This window comes from Nanorana parkeri, unplaced genomic scaffold (genome assembly GCF_000935625.1).
Source record: "Nanorana parkeri isolate BGI_ZX_2015 unplaced genomic scaffold, ASM93562v1 scaffold5, whole genome shotgun sequence".
NCBI classification, from domain to species: domain Eukaryota; kingdom Metazoa; phylum Chordata; class Amphibia; order Anura; family Dicroglossidae; genus Nanorana; species Nanorana parkeri.
The window spans coordinates 748,457-769,177 of NW_017306273.1; the positions used below are offsets into that span (position 1 = coordinate 748,457).

The following is a 20,721-nucleotide window of genomic DNA, read 5'->3' on the forward strand; positions in this document are numbered from 1 at the left end:
CTTTATTTAGAGAGCTCCTCACATGTTTGATGGAAGCAGTGGTGTATCCAGGGCACATATGGCATATGCCCTGGGCACAACTTGAATGGGGGCATCTGCTCCGTGGGTCCGTGAAAGTTTACCAACCCATGGAGACAGCTTTTTTTTCCACTCCCTTACACATCTCCCCGCCTGGCCCTTAGCAACTGGGGATACACTGGCCGGCATCTTGCCCATCTCCTGGCAACCAGTGAAATCACTGGTTGCTAGGAGGGACGCTGGCCAGTGCGTCCTAGGTTGCTAAGAGTCGGGCGGGGAGATGTGCAAGGTCCATACACATACCGGGACCTGGGATGGAAGGATCGGCTGCCTGAGGTCTGCATTATGTCTGTACTATGTAACTACCTCTTATTGTGTAAAATGGAAGGCTTGTATGTTGCGCTCGGTTCAAAATCTATTTGGTTTGTCCGTGATATATCATCAAAACAATAGTTTATATAAATCGATGTGGTGAAAGGTGATAATACAATTAAATGAACACAATCTATATAAAAAAAACTAATGTGTATATACTAAATGTGGATGTGTGATCACAAATGCTAATAAATAAAGTATGTGAAAAAACTGAGTGATGGCTTTTAAGCGGAAGTGACTTGAAAAGTATCAAAAAGTGCTAAATAGCCGTGTCTAGTATAAACTGTGAACCCAAAGGCGCACAGTGAAATTGGTGCAAAAAAATGGATTGTGGACTGCCGTCTAAGTGAAATCTACCTATGAATTATTGTGCCAGACAATAAAACAGTGAGATGGTGATCTAGAGCGGAACTACAAGTTGTCCATCAACTCTTATTGTGTGACACTGGATAACTGCACAGATCTGGAAGAAATATTCAAAACATACCAAGATTCTCGTACTTAGACAATATTTGTTTATCCTGGAGATCAGCTTTAAATCCAGTACAGAACAACACGTTGGGAATATTTTATATTTAAAAAAAAAAAAATTTTGACAGCCAATGAGCTGTTAGCTTTCATTTTCCACCTTGCATTAGAATGACAGCAGAAAGCTAAATGACTGCCATGGTAAAAACCTGCAGTTTCCTCGCTTTGTACAAATCAGTCATCATATGAAAATTGCAGCCTTTACAATCAGTTTACACTTCTGTTCATCACATGTACATAAACATAGCCATTCAAACACCTTAACAAGGGAGATAATGACATCAGGAAAAGACACCTGCTCTGCTGACACATGTCACGATAAAAAGATAATTCACATCTGATCTTAAATGAATATTATTATCGTTTCAGATGGAAAGAAGCCACGCCGACTACGGAATGTGTCCAGCTGATACAAACTGATGGGCTTTATCTTTGAAATTCTCAAATGACTGCGGCTCTTCAGCTGTGATGGTTTTCCAAGTTTCTGCATTCTCTGGCCACCTGTGGCTCCGACAGCCGGCTGGCCATACTTTGCTTTCATCTAGTGACAGGTCAGTTTCCTCAACATTAAACTAAAAACTTCAAGTAAAAAAAAAAAAATCACTCCATCAAAAATATCCACATATACACTATATGGCCAAAAGTAGATAGCACCAATCCAAACAAGTTCAGGTCTTTTAATTGAATGGTATCGTTGATGCTACATTGACAAAAACATTTTAGGCAACTGTGCACTCCTAACCCTCTGACAACTGCATGACTGTGGCCCTGTCCAAAAAGCCAGCTCCGTACATGGTTTGATGAGCTTGGTGTGGTGGAACTTGAGTGGCCTTCACAGAACCCTGACCTCAACCCTGCTGAACAGCTTTGGGATAAACTGGAATGATGACTGCAAACCAGGTCTTCTAGTCCAACATCTGCAAATTAACAACCTACAAATGAAATGCTCCTTCGGCTGAAACCATGGCTTTGGTATATGATGTCCAACAGGCTCATATAGGTGTGATGGTCAGGTGTCCAAACCTTTGGCCATATAGTGTATGTCATACCTTACAAGCATCCCTCATATGTAAAGTTTAACTCGCCCCACAAAAACCATGGTAATGGAAAAAAGAGCAGTTGCAGTTCAGCTTCCTTAGTTACCTCTCCTCCTCAAATAAATGGCACTGCAACACACCTACCACACTGTAATGCACAGTAGGTGTGTTGCACGGTAGTGTGCGTTAATTGCATGGAACATGTGACTAATGCACAGCGAATGTGTGAACGGTCCCTTAGGGAGTGTTATAACCCCTGTCAATTTTATCTAAAACTAACAAAAATGTTTTGGCTTCAATTCTACTTTAAAGTAGACTGGTATCAAGTAGATTTGGGCATTTATACTGCCAGCATTTAAAATAATAGTTAATATTATATACATTTTAATTACTACATAACTGAATTAAAGGGTATCTTGTATAAGCCTGCAGGATCATTTTTATTTTCACAGTATATGGGGTAGGCACATCAAACATAGTGTGTCCATGGAATGTTCTCTCAGAGTCTATGCATTCAAGGTACATGGTCATATGAAATCGCTGGAAACCATGTCTACACTACATCCTCAGCTCCACAAGGACAAGATCAGAACAGTGACAACTGGGCACGATTATCATAGCGGCTGAACTGGTATAAGGAGGACTCATATACACAAGTGTTTATTGATTATAGTCTTCCATAAACATTTGCGAACACTGATGAAGATTGTAGTTCTAATTTTTGTTTGTGTTTTAAGTTTACGTTCATTGTATTTGCATGTAATTGCATTTATGTGATCCTTGCATCATGCTAGAGAGGAGCCAGGTTCTGGTTCAGGAGCAAGAGCAATGCAAATGACAGTGGATGCCAGAGAATGACATTATCTGCACTATGACCAGGACTTCAGCAAAGCACAGTGTGATTTGGAATATCTTTCTTGCACTGTCAGAGATTCCATTCCTAGAAGCACAGGTTTCTATAAAAGTGGCCAGTGTGGTGGGGTGGCCTGAGGCACTATAACTAACCCTGGATGAGAAACAAAAATGCTCAACAGGTAGAGGCTCCCTGTTTGCATGTCAGAATTCCAGTATGATCAAATGAAACTTCAAAGAAGGAACTTGGTCAGCATGTCCTCATCATGCGCCCCCCCCAACCACTGGGTCCTACAAAGTGGAGCTGAATGGCTCAGTGCAGTCTCTCTCTCTCTCTCTCTTTTCCTCTCTCTCATTTTCAACTTTGACTAGAGAGGATCTTTCATTTTTTTTCCTTTAACAAAAAATATGCTACATCTGCATCAAACCCTTGACCTAATTTGGGAAAAAAGAGCAGGGAGTGACGCAGACTAATGTAAAGAAAAGCGGACTGAAAACATCTGCTGTGAATTGTGGCAGAATTCTGATTCAACCATGGAATGTAAGTTGTTGAAATCCAGCTGCGTTCAATATGTTTATATCTACGATAAATATATAGCTTGAAAACATGTGACCAGGTCAACGTTCCCAAAACCACATTTCAACAACAGATGCCGTAATTGCAGTTCTGGGTTCTGAATTATGAATTACAAGGAAAGGAAATATACAGGGTTGCTGCTAATTCAAGTCAATAAGGTCTCATCTTTCATTGGCAAATCTGAGACAAAAATGTGGAATCTGATTGGTTCCCGAGGACAACACCCTGACCTCTCTGTACTTCATATGTAGGGAAGATATATTAACCATAGGATGGCCGATTGTTATGACGTGCCTTGCAGCATTTATATCTAAATAAAGTAGATATAAACCCTAACTGGATGGCATTTAATTAAGGTACTTTATATCAATTGACTTTTTTTTTTTTTAAACAAAATATACTCATTTTCACTGTTTTGTCATCCTTTATTACATCTCAGAGTTGCTGATCACATGCTTCCTGTCTACATGCACTCCACCAATGACAACATGCACTTCAGCAATGACAACATGGCATTTTAAGGGTAGATTTCCTGATGGGGAAACCAGTGGACCATGCCCATGTACTGTGCATAGAAACCACCACCTCTAATTTTCTTGAGGGGCCTCTGTGACAGGGTGACAATGGGAAAAGAAGGGGTCACTGGCACTTCAGTATGCTGATCAATAAGCCTTTATTGAAGCTTGCTCAGTATCACATAACACAATGTTTCAGGGCCATATAGGGTCCCTTCATCAGGCAAAAGGGGCAAAGCAAAGAGGTAGAGCAGCAAAGGGCAGTATAAGTGGGTTGGAGGAGTGGGCTTATAAGAGACTCTAACTGAGCAAAGTGACAGAGTCTCTAAGTTTGGAATGTAAGATCTAAAGGTTACAGGGTATTTATGGTCAAAAACTAAAACTAAATATGTATTTCTATATTGAATCTCCAGAAGTTTTAGCGAACTCCTAATAACCATATTGATGTAGAGGTTTGTAAACGTACTTACTTAACCAGTTGACATCCGCGGTGTTAAACCCCCTTCCCATCCAGGCCATTTTTCAGATGCACTTCCTTGTGTCACCTCTGTCAAAAAAAAAACTGCCTTCTGCATTACAACTCAATGTCTGAACCTGTACACACAATGTAACATCATCATTGCTTGCTTGAAGCAATGCATGATAGGACATGTAGTCTTGAGATTGGAGATTGCATCATATCAAGCAGCAGGATAGAGATGGAAAGCACACTGGGAATCTAGGAACTTGTTGAAAGTGATGGGCAGATGGAAGGCAGCACTTACTACATTAAAAAAAAAAACCTGTGAATATTCACTTTCTTGTGTCATCACTCTAACAAAGCGTGCCATCTGAACTACAACTTAACGTCTGAACTTCCCACAATGTAGCATCATCATTGCTTGCTGGAAGCAATGCATTATGGGCTATGTAGTCTAGCGAAATGGAGATTGCATCACATCAAGCAGCAGACGCAAAACACACTAGGAAGCCAGGAAGTTGGTGGAAGTGATGGGCAGACGGAAGGCAGCACTCACTACATAAAAGGGATTTTTTTTCAAGTGAGCTTTGATTGCATTATCAAAAACAAATATTGTATATATTCCTATTACAATGCTGATGTTATAATAGGATAGTACATGTTGGGACTTTTGAACTCCTTTACCAAAAAGGCCAACTGAGAAGGTGGTAAAACGATAATTTCACTGTATCAGGTGTAAACAATTAATAAGGCCTGAAATCTCTTTGATCATAAAACCAATATATAAAATTTTTTTATTTAGCAAGAAATGATCTCTGCATGTACATTGTGCTCTGCCAGCAGCCAGAGATCAAGTCTTTTGTTGTAACCGGAAAAAAGGGCAGTTCATGAACACTTTGCAACAGCCTCAGTCAGCCCTTGGAATATGTGGTGGTCCTGCTACTGTGGAACTGTGAGTCCTTGCAAGCCAACAACCTCCAGAGGAAACTGGAGATTGTAGCTTCAGGACAGCTGGACGGCCAACCTCTTCCTAGGTGATCAGATGCTGAGAAGGCAAAAACTGAACAACATCTTCACTTGTCCTGTCCCATTTTCAAGTCCCTTCCTTATCAGATTTAATTTGTGACATGTTCAGAATAGACGTTGTAATCTCCAATAAAGATTTTTTTTTGGCAGTCGAGAACGCTCTTATCATATTTCTGAGAAAACTCGAAGGCAGCTAAATTCCCTGAAGCCAGAACAAGTCAGTATCAGATGATGACAATCTGAGCGTTCTGAGGAATGGAAGCGACGGCACTTACTGTCAGGTGAAAGCTGAAACTAATGTATAACCAATCCTTATTCTACAACAGTCTCCCATAGGAGATGGCCACTTTCTCACTGGAATAATCCTCAGGGGGAAAGTGATCGATCAGTCACTGTTCTTAAGCATATATTAACATTTTATATATCTGGTAACATGTAGGCCACTGTAGCTAAATGTACTCATACAGCTGCAAGAAAAAGTGTGTGCTGGGTTGGAGAGAGGAGTTAGAGGACACTTTTGTAACTCATGGAACTTGCAGCCATGTCCTTAATGAATCATAGAGTCCACTGGTTCTTTGCCACCAATAGGACACTCTAAGCCTCTTCCAAGTCCTTCCTCAGTGGCATCACACCCCAAGCAAACACACTGGTCTTTCCCCAGGGAGATCCCATCTCCAACACACACACACACACACAGGTCTTTCCCCTTGTATCCCTCCTCCAGTACATGCACATATTGGTCATTCCCTCTGTATCCCTCCTCCAGCACACACATATTGGCCATTCCCTCTGTATCCCTCCTCCAGCACACACACATTGGTCTTACTCCTGCATCCCTCCTCCAGCACACACATTGGTCTTTCCCCAGTATGCCGCCTGCAGCACACACACACACACACACACACACACACACACACACACACACACACATTGGTCTTTCCCCTGAAACCCACCTGCAGCACACACACACACAAATTGGTCGTTCCCCAGTATCCCACCTCCAGCACACACACACTTCTGGTCATGAAGAGGCTAAAGGAGGGGAGAACACACAAATGACCTCACCAGTTTGTTGCTGCTCCTTTAGTGTCAATTCAGTAGGCTGGGGGCGAGACCTTGACCAAGCAGTATTGCTTAATTGACATGAGGTCTGAGAAATGGAAGTGTTGTCTGATTGGTGTTAGGATCGAATAGGATCCCCAATGTATTAAAAAAAAACGAAAAAAAAAAACACAGTTCACAAATAAGGAACTTTCATTGTTCATTAGTAAAGCTACAGTTAAAAAGTCTTGAAATCAGACCTAGGAATTGTTTTGGCAAACTCACACATGTAGCTGAAACAAATCAAGCCGTCTGCATGCTTCTATGTTAGGACTGTTGGAAACATTCCTCTCTAACAGCTATAACACATATGGTTTCACTTATGTGACATTGATTTTCTCTTTTTTTTCTCTCCTAAAAGGTCAAACTCTGTCCAGCAATGGAAAATATGATTATTCCGATGACTAAAAGAGAATATTACATTAATACGGCCACACTGTTCCCAGCTGACACTTCTCTAATAAAGATAAGCCTGTGGTTCAGTCATGGGTGGAGGCAATGGGTTCCTGTTAAGTATTTTAAAGGGCAAAGCTATCTGTTTGACAGGCGTATTGTAACAGGGGACAGTGGAATAGTCAACTCTCTAAAACGTGTTTATTATATGCCTTATTTCATTAGCCCTGTGCACTCTTTGACATATATACTGTCCAATGGAAGGAAGTTCAAATGCAAAGTCCTGGGCGAATTTTGGAACACCATTTACAGTACAGACAGGGACAGCATTTCATTTAATGAGCAAGCCCATTTTTATTAAGAAAAATACTTTTTTTGTTGTAGGTCAGCTTTATATTTTGTACACATTTAAACAAACTGTATTGCTCTATCAAGCAAATTACTTCAACGAGGATACCCGTGCTTGGTTTGGTCCCAACCCAGCCTATGCCCCACAGCTTGGCACTGATGCAGCTCATTTTCTTCCCTTTGGATACATTTCCTCTCACTTTCTGTTGTGGCAGGAAGGAAAATCCCTGATGGGTTTTACCCATTCCACACTCTATCCAATATAAAAAAAAGGTTTTGGCTTGAGATATACTTTAAACACTTCAGGACCATAGGACGTACAAGTACCTCCTGATTTTGAAGTGGTTATACCAAGATCATGGCTACTCATGCTAAGATCCAAGATCCAAGATCTGATGCCGATACCGAGATCATGACTTCCCAGTAATTTTTTTGAGCAGACGGAGGCATTTTGAATACAAGTGATCTGAGTAAGGTAGAGTCCCATGATCAATTGTTTCTGCCTCTGAATGTGCCACATAAACTCCTCCCTCCATGGTTACCGGGTTCTCTTGCTACTGTGGGGGGCCCGGGATCACAACAAACAAAAAAATGATTTATAGGCAACCCTCGCTGCAGCTGCCATCTGCGTGCAAATGTAAACACGTGTGTAGGACATGCACATACAGTATATGTAAACGGCGATTGGGACCCCCTTCTTTTGTATTTTTCAAATAAAAAAGGCCATTGTATTGTGTTTGTGCGCACTAACAAATGTGTATTTTTTCATAAAAATATCAATTTGTTAAACATTTGTGCAAGCATTGTACAACACAAAAATGCAACTAGCATTTTTTTATTTTTATTCTACAGACCTCAGGTTTCAGAAAATCCAAAAAATCAGGTTTCGTCATATGTGTGAAAAATGGAAAAAAAATGAGCGAAAACCACATTCACTAGAATTCTATTTCTTTGAGAATAACTTTCCATCCTTCTCCTTCGAAACTTATTTTGTCACTGCGATTGAAAACGATCAATGTGACCCCAATGAAAGTAAAAAAAAAAAAGACCATTTATGATCAAAAAACTGTGGCTTAGGCCTCATTCACACTATATGCAGTGCGTTCCGGTCCGATCAAAATAGTGCTTGCAGCATTTTGATCGCTCCGGACCGGACTGCAGGCACAATGTGCCTTGCGATCCCATGCGGGCGATCGCATTGCGGCCGGAGGGCGTGGCTACGGTGCCATTCACTTGAATGGCCTGCCATGCCCCCTCCTGCCCGACAAAAAAGTGAGCCGGCCGCAATGCAAGGCAGTGAGTTCCGGCCAGAATTGGGCCGGAACGCACTGCATATGGTGTGAACGAGGCCTTAGTGGTTAGCACTTCTTGCAACACTGTAGGTCCCTGGTTCAAATCCCAGTCAGGACACTATTGGGATTGCATTTTTTCCCTGTGCTTGTGTGCGTTTTCTCCAGGTACTCCGTTTTCCTCCCACACTCCAAAGACATGCTGGGAGGTTAATTGTCTCCTGTCTGAATCGGACCTGTATGTGTGTGCAATAGAGACCTTCGATTGTAAGCAAATGGGGGGCAGGGACTGATGAGAAAGTAAAGCACTGTGTAAACTGTTGACCCTATAAAATACCTTTACTAAATAATAATAAAAATACATTTGAAAACATTCTAACAGTTTGTGTCCAGCTTTAGAAGTCACAATGCATCCATAAGTAATTATCTAACCAATTACAGCATGCACCATGGAGCGCTATACGTCTGCATTATTTACTCCAAACAAAATTAACAATAATCGTTTACAGCCGCATCCTTGGCCTCGGCACATTTACAATTAACGATCCCTTAGAAGACAGCATAAAAAAATACTGTATATAAAAAAATAATAATCCCCTACAGTTTGTATTAGAGCGTTATATCGCATATTAGAAGCTGTTCTATATTTAAACCCGCAAATGTATGCCTTTTTGAAAAGTGCCCTTTTTTAAATGACTGTCTGGAGCTGTGTAATTAAAGCGGAGTTACGGCGTGATAATGAAGGGTTTCTATGGCAACCGATTTTATTTGCACCATAACGAGCTGCAAGGCCCCACTTGTATGTGCTCATGTGAAAATAAAATGTCATTATATATAAAAAAATAAAATTAAAACATATAGGTTCTTGGCACAAAAATGATTTGCTTTATTCAGAAACATTCATTCACTTCATGTGTTTAATGGGCTAAATGGGAGCTTTCCAAATATTTTATTTTAAAGATTTTTTTTTTTAAAGTCGAACTTAGGCCTGATTTATTTTTATTTATTTTTAAAGATTTGTTTTTAAAGTGGAACTTAGGCCTGAATTGAAAAACTTGCAAGCAGGAAGGATTTTTATTGGAGACTAGACATACTATGGGGCTGATGTATAAAGGCTTTGTCCAGCGTGCATTACAATGGCCAGATAGAGTCGAGGATCATAGGAAATTTCTCTATGTGCCCCCGCCCTCTGTTAAGTCTGTTTGATGTTATAGGCAGATACCACTTCGTCCTCCACATCCCTGAAGGCAGCCCTGGGCCCCTTTGTAGGGTTGCCACCCGTCCGGTTTTCAACCGGACAGTCCGGTTCTGGTGTGTTGTGTACGGGTGCCCCGCCAGTGGGCACCCAGACACATCACACTCCGTGGCCGTGCCGACACTGGCACTTTAAATTTTCTGACAGGTGCGGCTGCTGAGGTCCTTGTCAAGCCCGATCTGAGCAGCCGCACCGCCGGAACTTCCTCTTCCTCCCTTCTTCTTATCCCCCTTAGAAAGCAGCTGCTGCTGCTGCTCTCCCTTGTCAGCTCTGCCGCTGCAAGGGTTAACAAAAAAAAACATTTCTCCCTGCCCGATATTGGCTCTTGCCCCGATGTTACTTCCAAGTGCACAGATGTTGCACTAGGGTGGGACCTTGATTGTGGTTTGGGGAGTCAGTTCCTTAGTAGCAAAATGTAACTAAATCAGAGCGGTACAAAGAATTGTACTTGGAAGCACAAAAGAGTCATGGCAGAAAAAGACCATGTGGCCCATCAAGTCTGCCCTTAGGTGGCCTTTTAATGCCTTTTAGATTGTAAGTCCTCCTGGGCAGGGCCCTCCTTACAATCTCGTCTTGAATTGTATTGTAAGTGTAATGTCTTCTTATATTGTAAAGCGCTGCACAAACTGTTGGCGCTATATAAATCCTGTATAATAATAATAATAATAACTCTCTACCCCAACCTGTCCGTCTATCACCCACACTGACTGCCGTTAGGCGAACCCTTAAGGCTCATCTCTTCAGGGAAGCCTATCCCACCTCAAACTAACCCCTGAACAATCACTTTCTCAAACAATCATCCCCACACAGCTACCTCCTCATGTATCACTTGCCCCTCCCTTTTAGATTGTAAGCCCTCAGGGGCAGGGCCCTCCTTACAATCTTTTCTTGAATTGTATTGTGGTTGTAATGTCTTCCTTATATTGTAAAGCGCTGTGCAAACTGTTGGCGTTATAATAATAATGATAAAATGATCTGAACACATCAGGAACTCAACCACTAAGAAATTGGATCTGAGGTAGGGCACAATGTTGATCTCACGCCTTGGTAGGGACGCCATCATCGCTCAGAACTGGGCATTTGAAATCCTTCATCGTATCATCCGCCTGTATTTCAATTTTTTCCCCACTTTACAGTGGTTCCACGTACACAATAAGTGGATGAGCTTGTGAAGATTTGTATGGAACAGTGGGATTCATGAATTGCAGGGAGACAAAGACACTCGGGATAGACATGCTTTTACGTGTTCAGCAATCTCATCTCTACCTTACAGACAATAGTACACGCTAATGAGTTTCATATCAACAACTCAACATCCCGCCGAGGAAGCCAACAGCTTGATAAAAATTTAAGGAATGCTGCAGTTAAACACGATGATTATGAAACTGATATTAGGGGACACCAGCTATTTGTTAAGTGGCTCCCATGTGCATCTCACTACACCTGATTGTGATGGATTAACTCTCTTCTTGTGTCCTGAGGTCACTGATGCCTAGATGACCACCTCAAATATAGCAGTATCAGTATGGTTAACAGGTTGATCCAATGACAGGGATCCTTACACGCATGTAGCCTTTGAAAAAAGAAAAAAAGAGTTCTTGTTTACCCCTTTTTTTTTTTGCACTTAATACTAATAGAATTCTTCCGTGTTGATGTGGGTGTGTCTATCTTTTTAAATTTTGGCAGGAATTACATCATTATGATGTCATGGGCTGTCTGTTTGCACCTGGATTGATGTGTATTTATACCTGCATGTTCACCTATGCATTGTGTCACTGTCGCTCTGATGAAGGATCCCTGTGCGGACCCGAAACGTTAGCACCGTATGACAGTATGTGACATTGGGTATTGAATAAACATATCAATACTTTAAAAACCCTTCAAGTGTGTGCCGGTGAATTACTTTTATTTACTATTAGTATGGTTAACATGACTATAACTCTGTGACTTTTAACTACTTTGCCAACTTAAATAGGATTTTATTGGTTACACTGTTTTATAACAAAAACCCTGCTATGTTTTTTATTAATATATTTTTGTAAGAACACTGTCGTTTGTTGAATATCTGATTGCCTTGGGGATCAGGAAGAATTGTTTTTCCTCTTGGAGCAAATTGGACCATGCTTTATAGGGTTTTTCTCCTCTGGATTAACTGTGGATTTAGGGTTCTGCATATGCAGGTTTTTGATTTACATATTTATTCATTTTTCTATTGGACCCGTGTCTTTTTTCAACCTAACTAATTACGTAACGATTTATAATAGGAATTTTTGCTATAAATATGATTATAAGGTAAGTATTTAAAGGAGCTGTAAAGTCCCAGCATATCCTCTCCTGTTATAACATCAGCATTGTAATAGGAACACATACTAGAGTTGTTTTTGATAATGCAATCAAAGCTTACTGGAAAAAATCCCTTTTATGTAGTGAGTGCTGCCTTCCATCTGCCCATCACGTCTACCAACTTCCTGGATTCCCAGTGTGCTTTGCATCTCTTTCCCTGCTGCATGATGTGATGCAATCAAGATTTCTCAAGAGAACATATCCCACCATGCATTGCTTCCAGCAAGCAGTGATAATGTTACATTGTTCAGACATGTAATTGTAGTTTTGACACAAGGTATTGCATGATTGCAAAAATTGTGTCAGTGCATTGAGGAAGTCCATCCTATGGGCATCTTCAATAAGTAAGTTTACAAACTTCTAGATGGATCTGGTTATTAGAAGTGTGATAGAATGTATGGAAATTCAATACAGAAATAGATTTATTTTTAGTTTTTGACCATAGATACCCTTCAGGTCCTGTGTAAATTCTAGAAAAAGTCTGCATTTTGTACTGGGAATGAATCATAAGATTTATGCTGCTTCTTTAGCTAGAAATCTATTTCTCACGTTAGAAACATATGCTGTTTTGCAATGCAGAATTATTGATTTTATTAGTGATTCACCATCAATTACTATTGGAGACTTGCCGCAAGACGACTTTTCCCTTTGCACATTTGCTGCACCACAAATTAAGCTATCAGCCTAAAACCCTTACTTACAAACAGTTATTACTCCAGTGAATATCAGGAGGTGAATACAAACAGATGGCTGGCAAATGAAAACAGATGGCCAGCCAGGGCAAATTTGGTGAACATTTTAATAACACTAGAGGTTAAGGTATGGGACCCCAATAAATGTAGAGTGAGGAGCCCACACAGTTTTACGTTTTTGACAATAGGCACCCTTAAATAATGGCTGGCGGATTCACTTAAGACCCCCATTCACACTGAGCGATTTGTAGCGTGATTTCCGCTCAAATATCGCTCATTGCAGCTCGTCCAATGCATTTCAATGGAGCTGTTCACATCTCACAGCTCAATATCACCTGTAGCTGAAGCTTGTCGCTCGAACATGACGTATTTTGTGTGATTTGACCCCAACAGGCTTTGATAGACTGCCAAAAGAATTGCTACTTAGCGCGACAAAATGTGCACAATAGTTACTCTATATAGCTCAGCTCAAATAGGCTCAAATCAGCGCTAAAAAGCTGTAGCTCAGTGTGAATAGGGTCTTAAGGATCTGCTAATGTTGCGAGCTTGAACGAAAAGATTTAACAAACGGAGCCTATTGGCTGACCACTCTGTGGGGTTGATTTACTACCCTTATAAAACACACCACGAACATGTATACACCTCTGTAGTGTGTTCCCTCCCAGCAGGATCTATGGGTGGAATCTAAACACCTTTGTAGTGTGTACACACCCAGCAGGTGTGTTGTGCATGAATTACAAGGTGATGTTGTGTAAATTAGCTCTATGTTGTGTTGCTTGCGTTGATGAATGCAGGAATGTAAATGCATGAGCTAACCATTTTTGTCTAAACTGTGAAGCAGCATTATATATGCATCATGTGCATGATTTTTCCATATATGGCATTAGTGGAAATATGCTTTTAGAGACTTTTTGGTTGATAAATAGGTTTTGCTGTGTAAAAATCACACGCACCTAGTGTGTGCGTGTGTTTAGGTTAGTAAATCACCCCCTGTGTGTCACACTCCAGCCAGTTTCTGATTAGCCTATTTTCGAGTCTTATAGGAACTAGTTGGTGGGGATTGCTAGGTTCTGACGAAGGGGGTATCACCCCGGAAACGCATTAACCGTGCCTGTCATGTTAGCAGAGGGAGGATTGCTTTTATCAAAGGTCCTGATGTGATTGACATCTGATGTCCATTCAGCGTAGATTCAAACCTGCATATTACAGGCTTTTTAACATCGGCTGCTTCTACATACCTGTCTTGCATGTTTTAACATTTTCACTCATTAAAGTCTTCTACACTGAGAGGTGCACTGTTTTTTCTGTTTCCTGTATGATAGACCTCAGACACCCTGACTGTTTCAAGTGCTGCCTAGTTGTGAGTAGTGATGGGCTCGGGGGTGTTCGCAGCTCCACGTGCCGAGCCCGCCAGGAAGCTGACAGCGCCGCAACGCCAATCACAGGTACTGAGACATTATGCCGGTGCGCAACTGCAGAGATCGGGAAATGTCTCAGTGCCTGTGATTGGCGCTGCCAGCTTCCTGGCGGGCTCGGCACGTGGAACTGCGAACACGCCCGAGCCCATCACTAATTGAGAAGCCGTGATGTCTGCACACCTTTGGACGATAAACTTTGGTGCCTGTGACAGTGTTGTTAGAATATAGTAAACTGGTACCAATGCTTCAATAAAAAAAGAGGCATGATTGCAAGTAGTGCTCCAGGAATTGGCTTCACCAAAGGTCTGTACTCTTCCTTTAAAACCAGCTGAAATATTCAAGTAAAAAAACAAAAAGAAAAAAAAGAGAGAATTCCATTTGCTCCAACAATCTACGGTGTATTAACCAGCGAAGGATATGCTAATGAGCTGTTAATTTGCACACCTGCACTTGGAACAGCAATTCCAGCTAATTTATTTGTAAATATCGCACAAGTCAGTTGAGAGTTGGTAAAAGGCGAAGTGTTAAAAGTCTGTTCTAATTTTATGAGACTGAGATGGTGTTTAAAGCACTGAACCTCGAGTGTGATTTAGAACAATCTGGAGAAAAGGGCAGTACGCGCTTTTACCCGCAGTGGCCAATCAGATCTTTTCTTGCCATTTCTCACAAGCGCTAGCTAGAAAATAGACAGCTGGATTTGATTAGTTGCTCGGTTTGCTTTTTCTTGTTATTAATAAAGCCCATCTCTGGGCAAACAAAAACAAGTACCCCTCACTGCAAGGATTAAAGGAGAACTATGAGGTGAGTGCTTTTCACTCAGCCTCATAATCTGAGCCGACCTGTGACAATGAGACTGTCACAGGTCGGCTCAGTAGATCGGGAAGTGAGCGAACACATACCGGCGCTCGCTCACTTCTTGATCTATTCGTGCAGAGAGCCGTGACTGTCACGGCTCCCTGCAGGGATTCGCCCCCTTCCCCTGTCCGATCCTCCAGCGCTGACTGGCGGAACGGACGGGGGAGGGGGTGGATACAGCTTGCTCTGCCTCTAGATAGGCAGAATACGCAGTCACTCATGCAGCTGGGTGGATCCAGACAGAATTGTTGGGATCCGTTCTGGCTGCGGGGTCTCAGTATACCGCGAGCTGTAGCTCGCGGTATACTGAGCTCTGCAGTCTTTGTTCTTATATTGTAATGAAGTTGAGTAGCACGATCCTATCAGACCACTTTAGCCCACATACTCCCTATATGATCAAGCACTGTCCTATCAGCCCTCTTTAGTCCACCTACCCCCTGTATGATCATAAGGTAATGCAGTTGAGAAGCATTGTCTTATTAGACCTCTTTAGCCCGCATACCCCTGTATGATAATATAGGCAGCCGTGCATAACCAGATTTCAACTTGGCATACCAAGTCTTTTCAACAACCATAAATCTTTAAAATATAAAAAGTACAGTCCTAATGGTACAGCGCCTAAAGCCATCAGTATACTTTTTTTTTCTAAAAGGTCCTGCATTCAAGCCCTCAAAATGAAAGCCAACTTCTCTGTGGTTTCAAGCGTCACCCTCTCTATTTTTCAGAAAGAGAGGACACAAGGCAAAGAATCACATACCAAGAGACTGCAGTCCCAGTGCAAAATACTCGCTGATCAAATTTGCAATGTATTATATAAATCCTAGGATAAAATGGAAAAAGAGTGGACATTCTGACTTCAGCTAGTTGCGGTTTTCCTGAATGCCACCAGCAGTACACTGATTTTATTTTTTGCCATTTATTAGGATCTGAAACCTAGCATGAGTTTCTTTCTATTAGAAGTTCTCACACAGACTAAGGGATTCCCGTTTATATATAGCAGCAGAGATGTCAGTGCAGACCTGCATCATCCCTTAACACCAAGACATATCATTAAATTTTAGAAGAGAGCAGTGTTGTCTAGATATATTACTCTGCTCTGTGTGGTCTTCCTTTATTAATAAAAGGTCAGATGGCTGTGTGTCTACTGGAGCCTGTTGGCAATCCCCTAAAAAACAAATTGCTCCATTGTCAATTACCTTCAAGCTGTAGCAGTGGCTCTATATATTACATTAAATGGTCATGGTGAGAAGGTAAATCCTCATAAAGGCTGCACTGTAGCTCTTCATATTAACAGCCACTATGGGCCTAAATGATCTGGGAGAAAAAAAAGTGTATGCAGTGTTCATTGTGAGCAATACGAATTTTATGTTATTGCTTAAAGCTGAAGTTCAGTCTGCTTATATATTGCCTTCCTTGCCCCACCAATCAACATGCTGCATTGCATAAAGAAGCACAGAAATCCAGTAATGACATCACTATGTCTAGAATAAGGTATTTACTGAAAATTGAGATCTTAAATTTAAAAAATAAAATATATTCCCATTTTTGGCCCGTGGGCCACATCTGGCCCTTTGGCTGCCCCTGTCTGGCCCGTGTTCCGAACGTGGACCATTAGCCGACTTGTGCTCTGTTAGGCCTGCCTGCTGGGGGATGTGCCAGCTTCCAAGGCCGGTGCATCCACTGCAGGTTATAGCCCAATGCATGCCCCTCCTCTTCAGTCATTGGTTGCTAAGATTGCTGGCATCCTAGCAAACAGTGACGTCAAATGTGTTAACCGCATTAAAAGGAGAACGGAAGAGTATCTTCATCAATCCTTTCCTGCAGCCTGCTCCACTTCCCAGCTCCTGCCTATGGCCCACAAACAAAGTAGGAAAATATGGTATGTGGTGACAATAATATAAAGGGGCACATGAAAGGGGAAAAGCAATGTAGGGGGGTACTCCAATGGGGACAACTAATACTTAGTTTTCCCCATCAAGGTGCCCCATACAATAACTACAAAGATAAGGGAGCACTCTAATGGGGACATTGAATTTAAGGGGACACTCTGATGTGGATAATGACAGTAACATGGCTGAACTAAAGATCATAATCCTTGAGTTAAAAGTTTGTGAATTGTTGCTTATGCCTCAGTAAAATGGAAATAATTCGTAACTTACCTCCATGCACATAGCCGTGGAGTGTACAATCCGAAGGCCCCACCAGGTGGATCAGGCTGGACTGACTATATCCAACTGTGTACGGCTCTGTAAGAAAATCAAAAAAGAGGATATAAATTTCTGAACATAATACGGAGTTATAAACTTACAATGAAACTCTAAATGAAATGAAGTTTTATAAAACAGCTACAAGCACTATTAATTGAATGTCCCTACAGCCCATTAAAGTGACATTAAACCCTCAGATTTTTAACATAAACCAATACTGTAATGTGTGCCTTACTGTAATCCATGGTAGTTTCCCTTCTCTTTGCTGCTCTTCCTTTTAAATCTGTATCTGTTCTCATGCTCTGCAAAACTTCTGTTTTGCAGCAGACTGCCTTGTCTCTGGAATGGCTACATGGTGTCTGTGTGTACGTTTGCAACCTGAGCCAGCACTACAGGAAGAGGCCCTGAGCTGCAAAGTGAAGTTCTCCCCAAGCATGAGAAGACATGAGGATTTAAAAGGAAGAGCAGCAAGGAGAAGGGAAACAACCATGGATTACAGTAAGGCACACATTACAGTATTGTTTTATGTTAAAAAAAATCTGAGGGTTTAATGTCACTTTAAGTGCTCCTTGCTGTTGGAAGATGACTGTATTATTTCTCTTATATGAATGAAATGCCCAGTGAATTCACTAAAATGAATGTAGTATTCATTATATGCACTGCAGAATAACAGCTTGGTTATGATGGGCACCACTAAAGACAAGTGAAGGATCACAGGGATCCCAACCTGAAAGAAGCACTTTCAGGGAGGAAGAGCAGATTAGACCTTTCCCGGAGCTTCCGGGAGAGTTGAGATGTCTGGGATCAAGTATTGGTATCTACAGCATCGTGGGTACCTAAAAAGCACTTAAAAGCCTAAGGGACGGCCATACACTGATAATTGTTTCTTGTTCACGTTGATAAAAATGAATTGCGGACTAGAGAAGTAAGAAGCTAACCAAGAAAAAATGCTCAATTACTTCAGCCACGCTCAACAGCGTGACTTGGGATATCTTCCCTTCCCGGCTATTGTATTCTGACATTAGCAGAAGTTCAACAATCAGCAGCATACTTGTTCTGGGTCATTAACTCAAAAGCATTGCAACTAAAGGGGTCACTATGACAACCAGGAAACTATCATTTCAAAAGGAAAGGTCAGACTCCATGCTTTTCCCGATGAAAGGTTTTCTTCAAAGGCCTGCCGGTGTAAAAATGGCATTTACCCAGAAGTCCTCTCTCCTTCTGGAAATAGATATTTGCATGCGTTTCCAGGGAAGTAACTGATGCCATCCCACCTATTCTTTATATTCCAGTAATTATATAATAAAAGAGGACTGGAGCACCTGTCTAATGTCTTTGTACCTTTTCATAATGCCGATTGAACATTATAATGCAGCAGGCCATGCTACAATAACCATATATTCCTATCTGCATAATTAGAAGGCTTGTAAAGAAACCTGCTGTTCCAATAACACAGATCTGCAGTCATTATACTTTCATGAATAAATCACTCCCGTTCACTGTCTGAAAGGTGCGACCGGCTGAGATGTCTGCTAGAACCCGGACGGTTTCCTGTACTGTAATTGTCTTCTTTGCATGATAAGTTGCTTAGTCCAATACAATCAGAATGGAATATTTAAGTCTGATCCTGATACATGAACAAGTATTACTTGAATCAATTAATGTGCATGCACCACTGAGCACAGCGAGCGCTGGGCTAAGAAGGCCTGTGACATTGACTGACACAGTGACTGAATGCAGACAGGGCTTGTCTACTGTCCTGAGAGTTAAAGTTGAGCTCCAGGAGGATATAAAAGTCACAGTTGGATGGAGCTCTGTATTCATTAATACATCATTTAATGGATTTTTAAATGGAAACAGTGCAAGTATGCAAGTATGACCTGGTATCAGCCTCTTGCACAGCAGAAATTGAGTGGGAGAGGAAGAAGCAGCATAAGGAGCCAATCAGTACATGTGTTGACAAGAAACACCCTGGCAGGATGAGAAAGTAGTGTGACAGAGAGAGAGACATTACTGTGCTGCTTCTCCTTTCACTGTCCAGTCACAGGCTGGGGGAAGCCACTACTCAAAATAATATGGAAGATTTTATCTTTGGCTCAGAGGCGGACATAACATTTGTGCAGACTGTGCAGGGCCCTCTAGGACTTGGAACTCCATTTTTAGTAGATGTGGTTCAGAAGGGTGCTGGGAACTCCTCCAATCTTCATAAAGAATTGGGACATTGTTCAATTCTATCTAGTTGTGAGATGATACAAAATGAATAAAACCTTTTAGATGGCCGGTAGCGGAGTTGGGAGGGTATTGGTTATGCAATAAAAAGAAACTGACTCTTGTTCAGGTCGGTTCTGCTCTGTGTATAAGAAGAGCTGACTGTGAATGAACAAAGGGAGATCATCCGCCCCACCTCTCCCCTCGTCCATTCACAGAACGCTTTGCATTCTGATCTTTTTGGTCAACACAAGAAGAAATGCAGCATATAGGACTCCCAGTCCCGTGATAATTACGCTGCATTATGCATTGCAAAGAGCTTTCACATGATGGCGCTGGACACGTCGGCACATAGGAACTTAGTCTGTAGCGGCAATGTGCAGAGGAAGGTGTCTGCATTCCACATACAGTGCGACCATGTAGAGCCAGCGCAGCCACCCTAACAAAGGAATTCAGCTAAGCAGAGTTTTACCACATACATTTTCGCATGTACAATTGGACATTACCATCCAAAGTTATTTAGAGGACCACTTATGAAAATAAGGACTATTATATTCTATTTTTTGGTTTGAGTTCAGTGAGGCTTTAATCTTTACAAAAAACAAACATGCAAAATCCACTTTTACCATTTAAATCACAACATACAAGTGTACATGCAAATATCATACAATGCCGGTACCGACTACTCACCTTTATTTTGTCTGTCTGAAGCAACAACATTGCAAACAAAGAATATATATTATTGTTAAAATCATCAGTGCGTGTTTTCAGCATCAGTCATCGTTTTTTCTAACTCAATGGTTTGAATTTAAAAAAAAATGGTTTTCTTTTAAATTAATAGATAGTATAAAATCGGTATGAAGCATGGAAAGCACAGGAGATGTGAATACAACTGATGATTCAGCAATGTGAAAGGAACTTTAGTGATTGCTGAAGGGAATGGTTCCACGTTTGCCTCATATGCAGGAAAAAAAAAAATAACAAATGTGTATGAGGAACGCCACAAAATGTTTTGGTGAATGGCGACTGTTAAAACAGAACATTGCATTTGATATAATTACACTGGAAGAAAGAAACGTAACAATAGAAGAGTGACGGCAGAAAAAGATCAAGTGGTTCATCAAGTCTGCACCTATTTTGATTTCTGTTTTAAAACTCAATAGCCACAAAGGATATAAATCCACATTTGGTACACCAAATGCCTTTGCAAGCCAAGATATTAAA

At 41.3% G+C, this 20,721-nt stretch overlaps 1 protein-coding gene across 1 annotated transcript in view; it reads right to left on the minus strand.

Annotated features, from left to right (window-relative positions):
* Window positions 1-20,721, minus strand: part of ACOT7 (acyl-CoA thioesterase 7) — a 130,478-nt gene that overhangs the window by 42,584 nt on the left and 67,173 nt on the right. Inside the window, exons 7-8 of the mRNA XM_018576546.1 lie at window positions 20,188-20,218; window positions 17,242-17,328 (exon numbers count right to left, since the gene is read on the minus strand). Coding sequence (XP_018432048.1) covers window positions 17,242-17,328; window positions 20,188-20,218 — 118 coding nt within the window. The remainder of the gene's footprint in view (window positions 1-17,241; window positions 17,329-20,187; window positions 20,219-20,721) is intronic.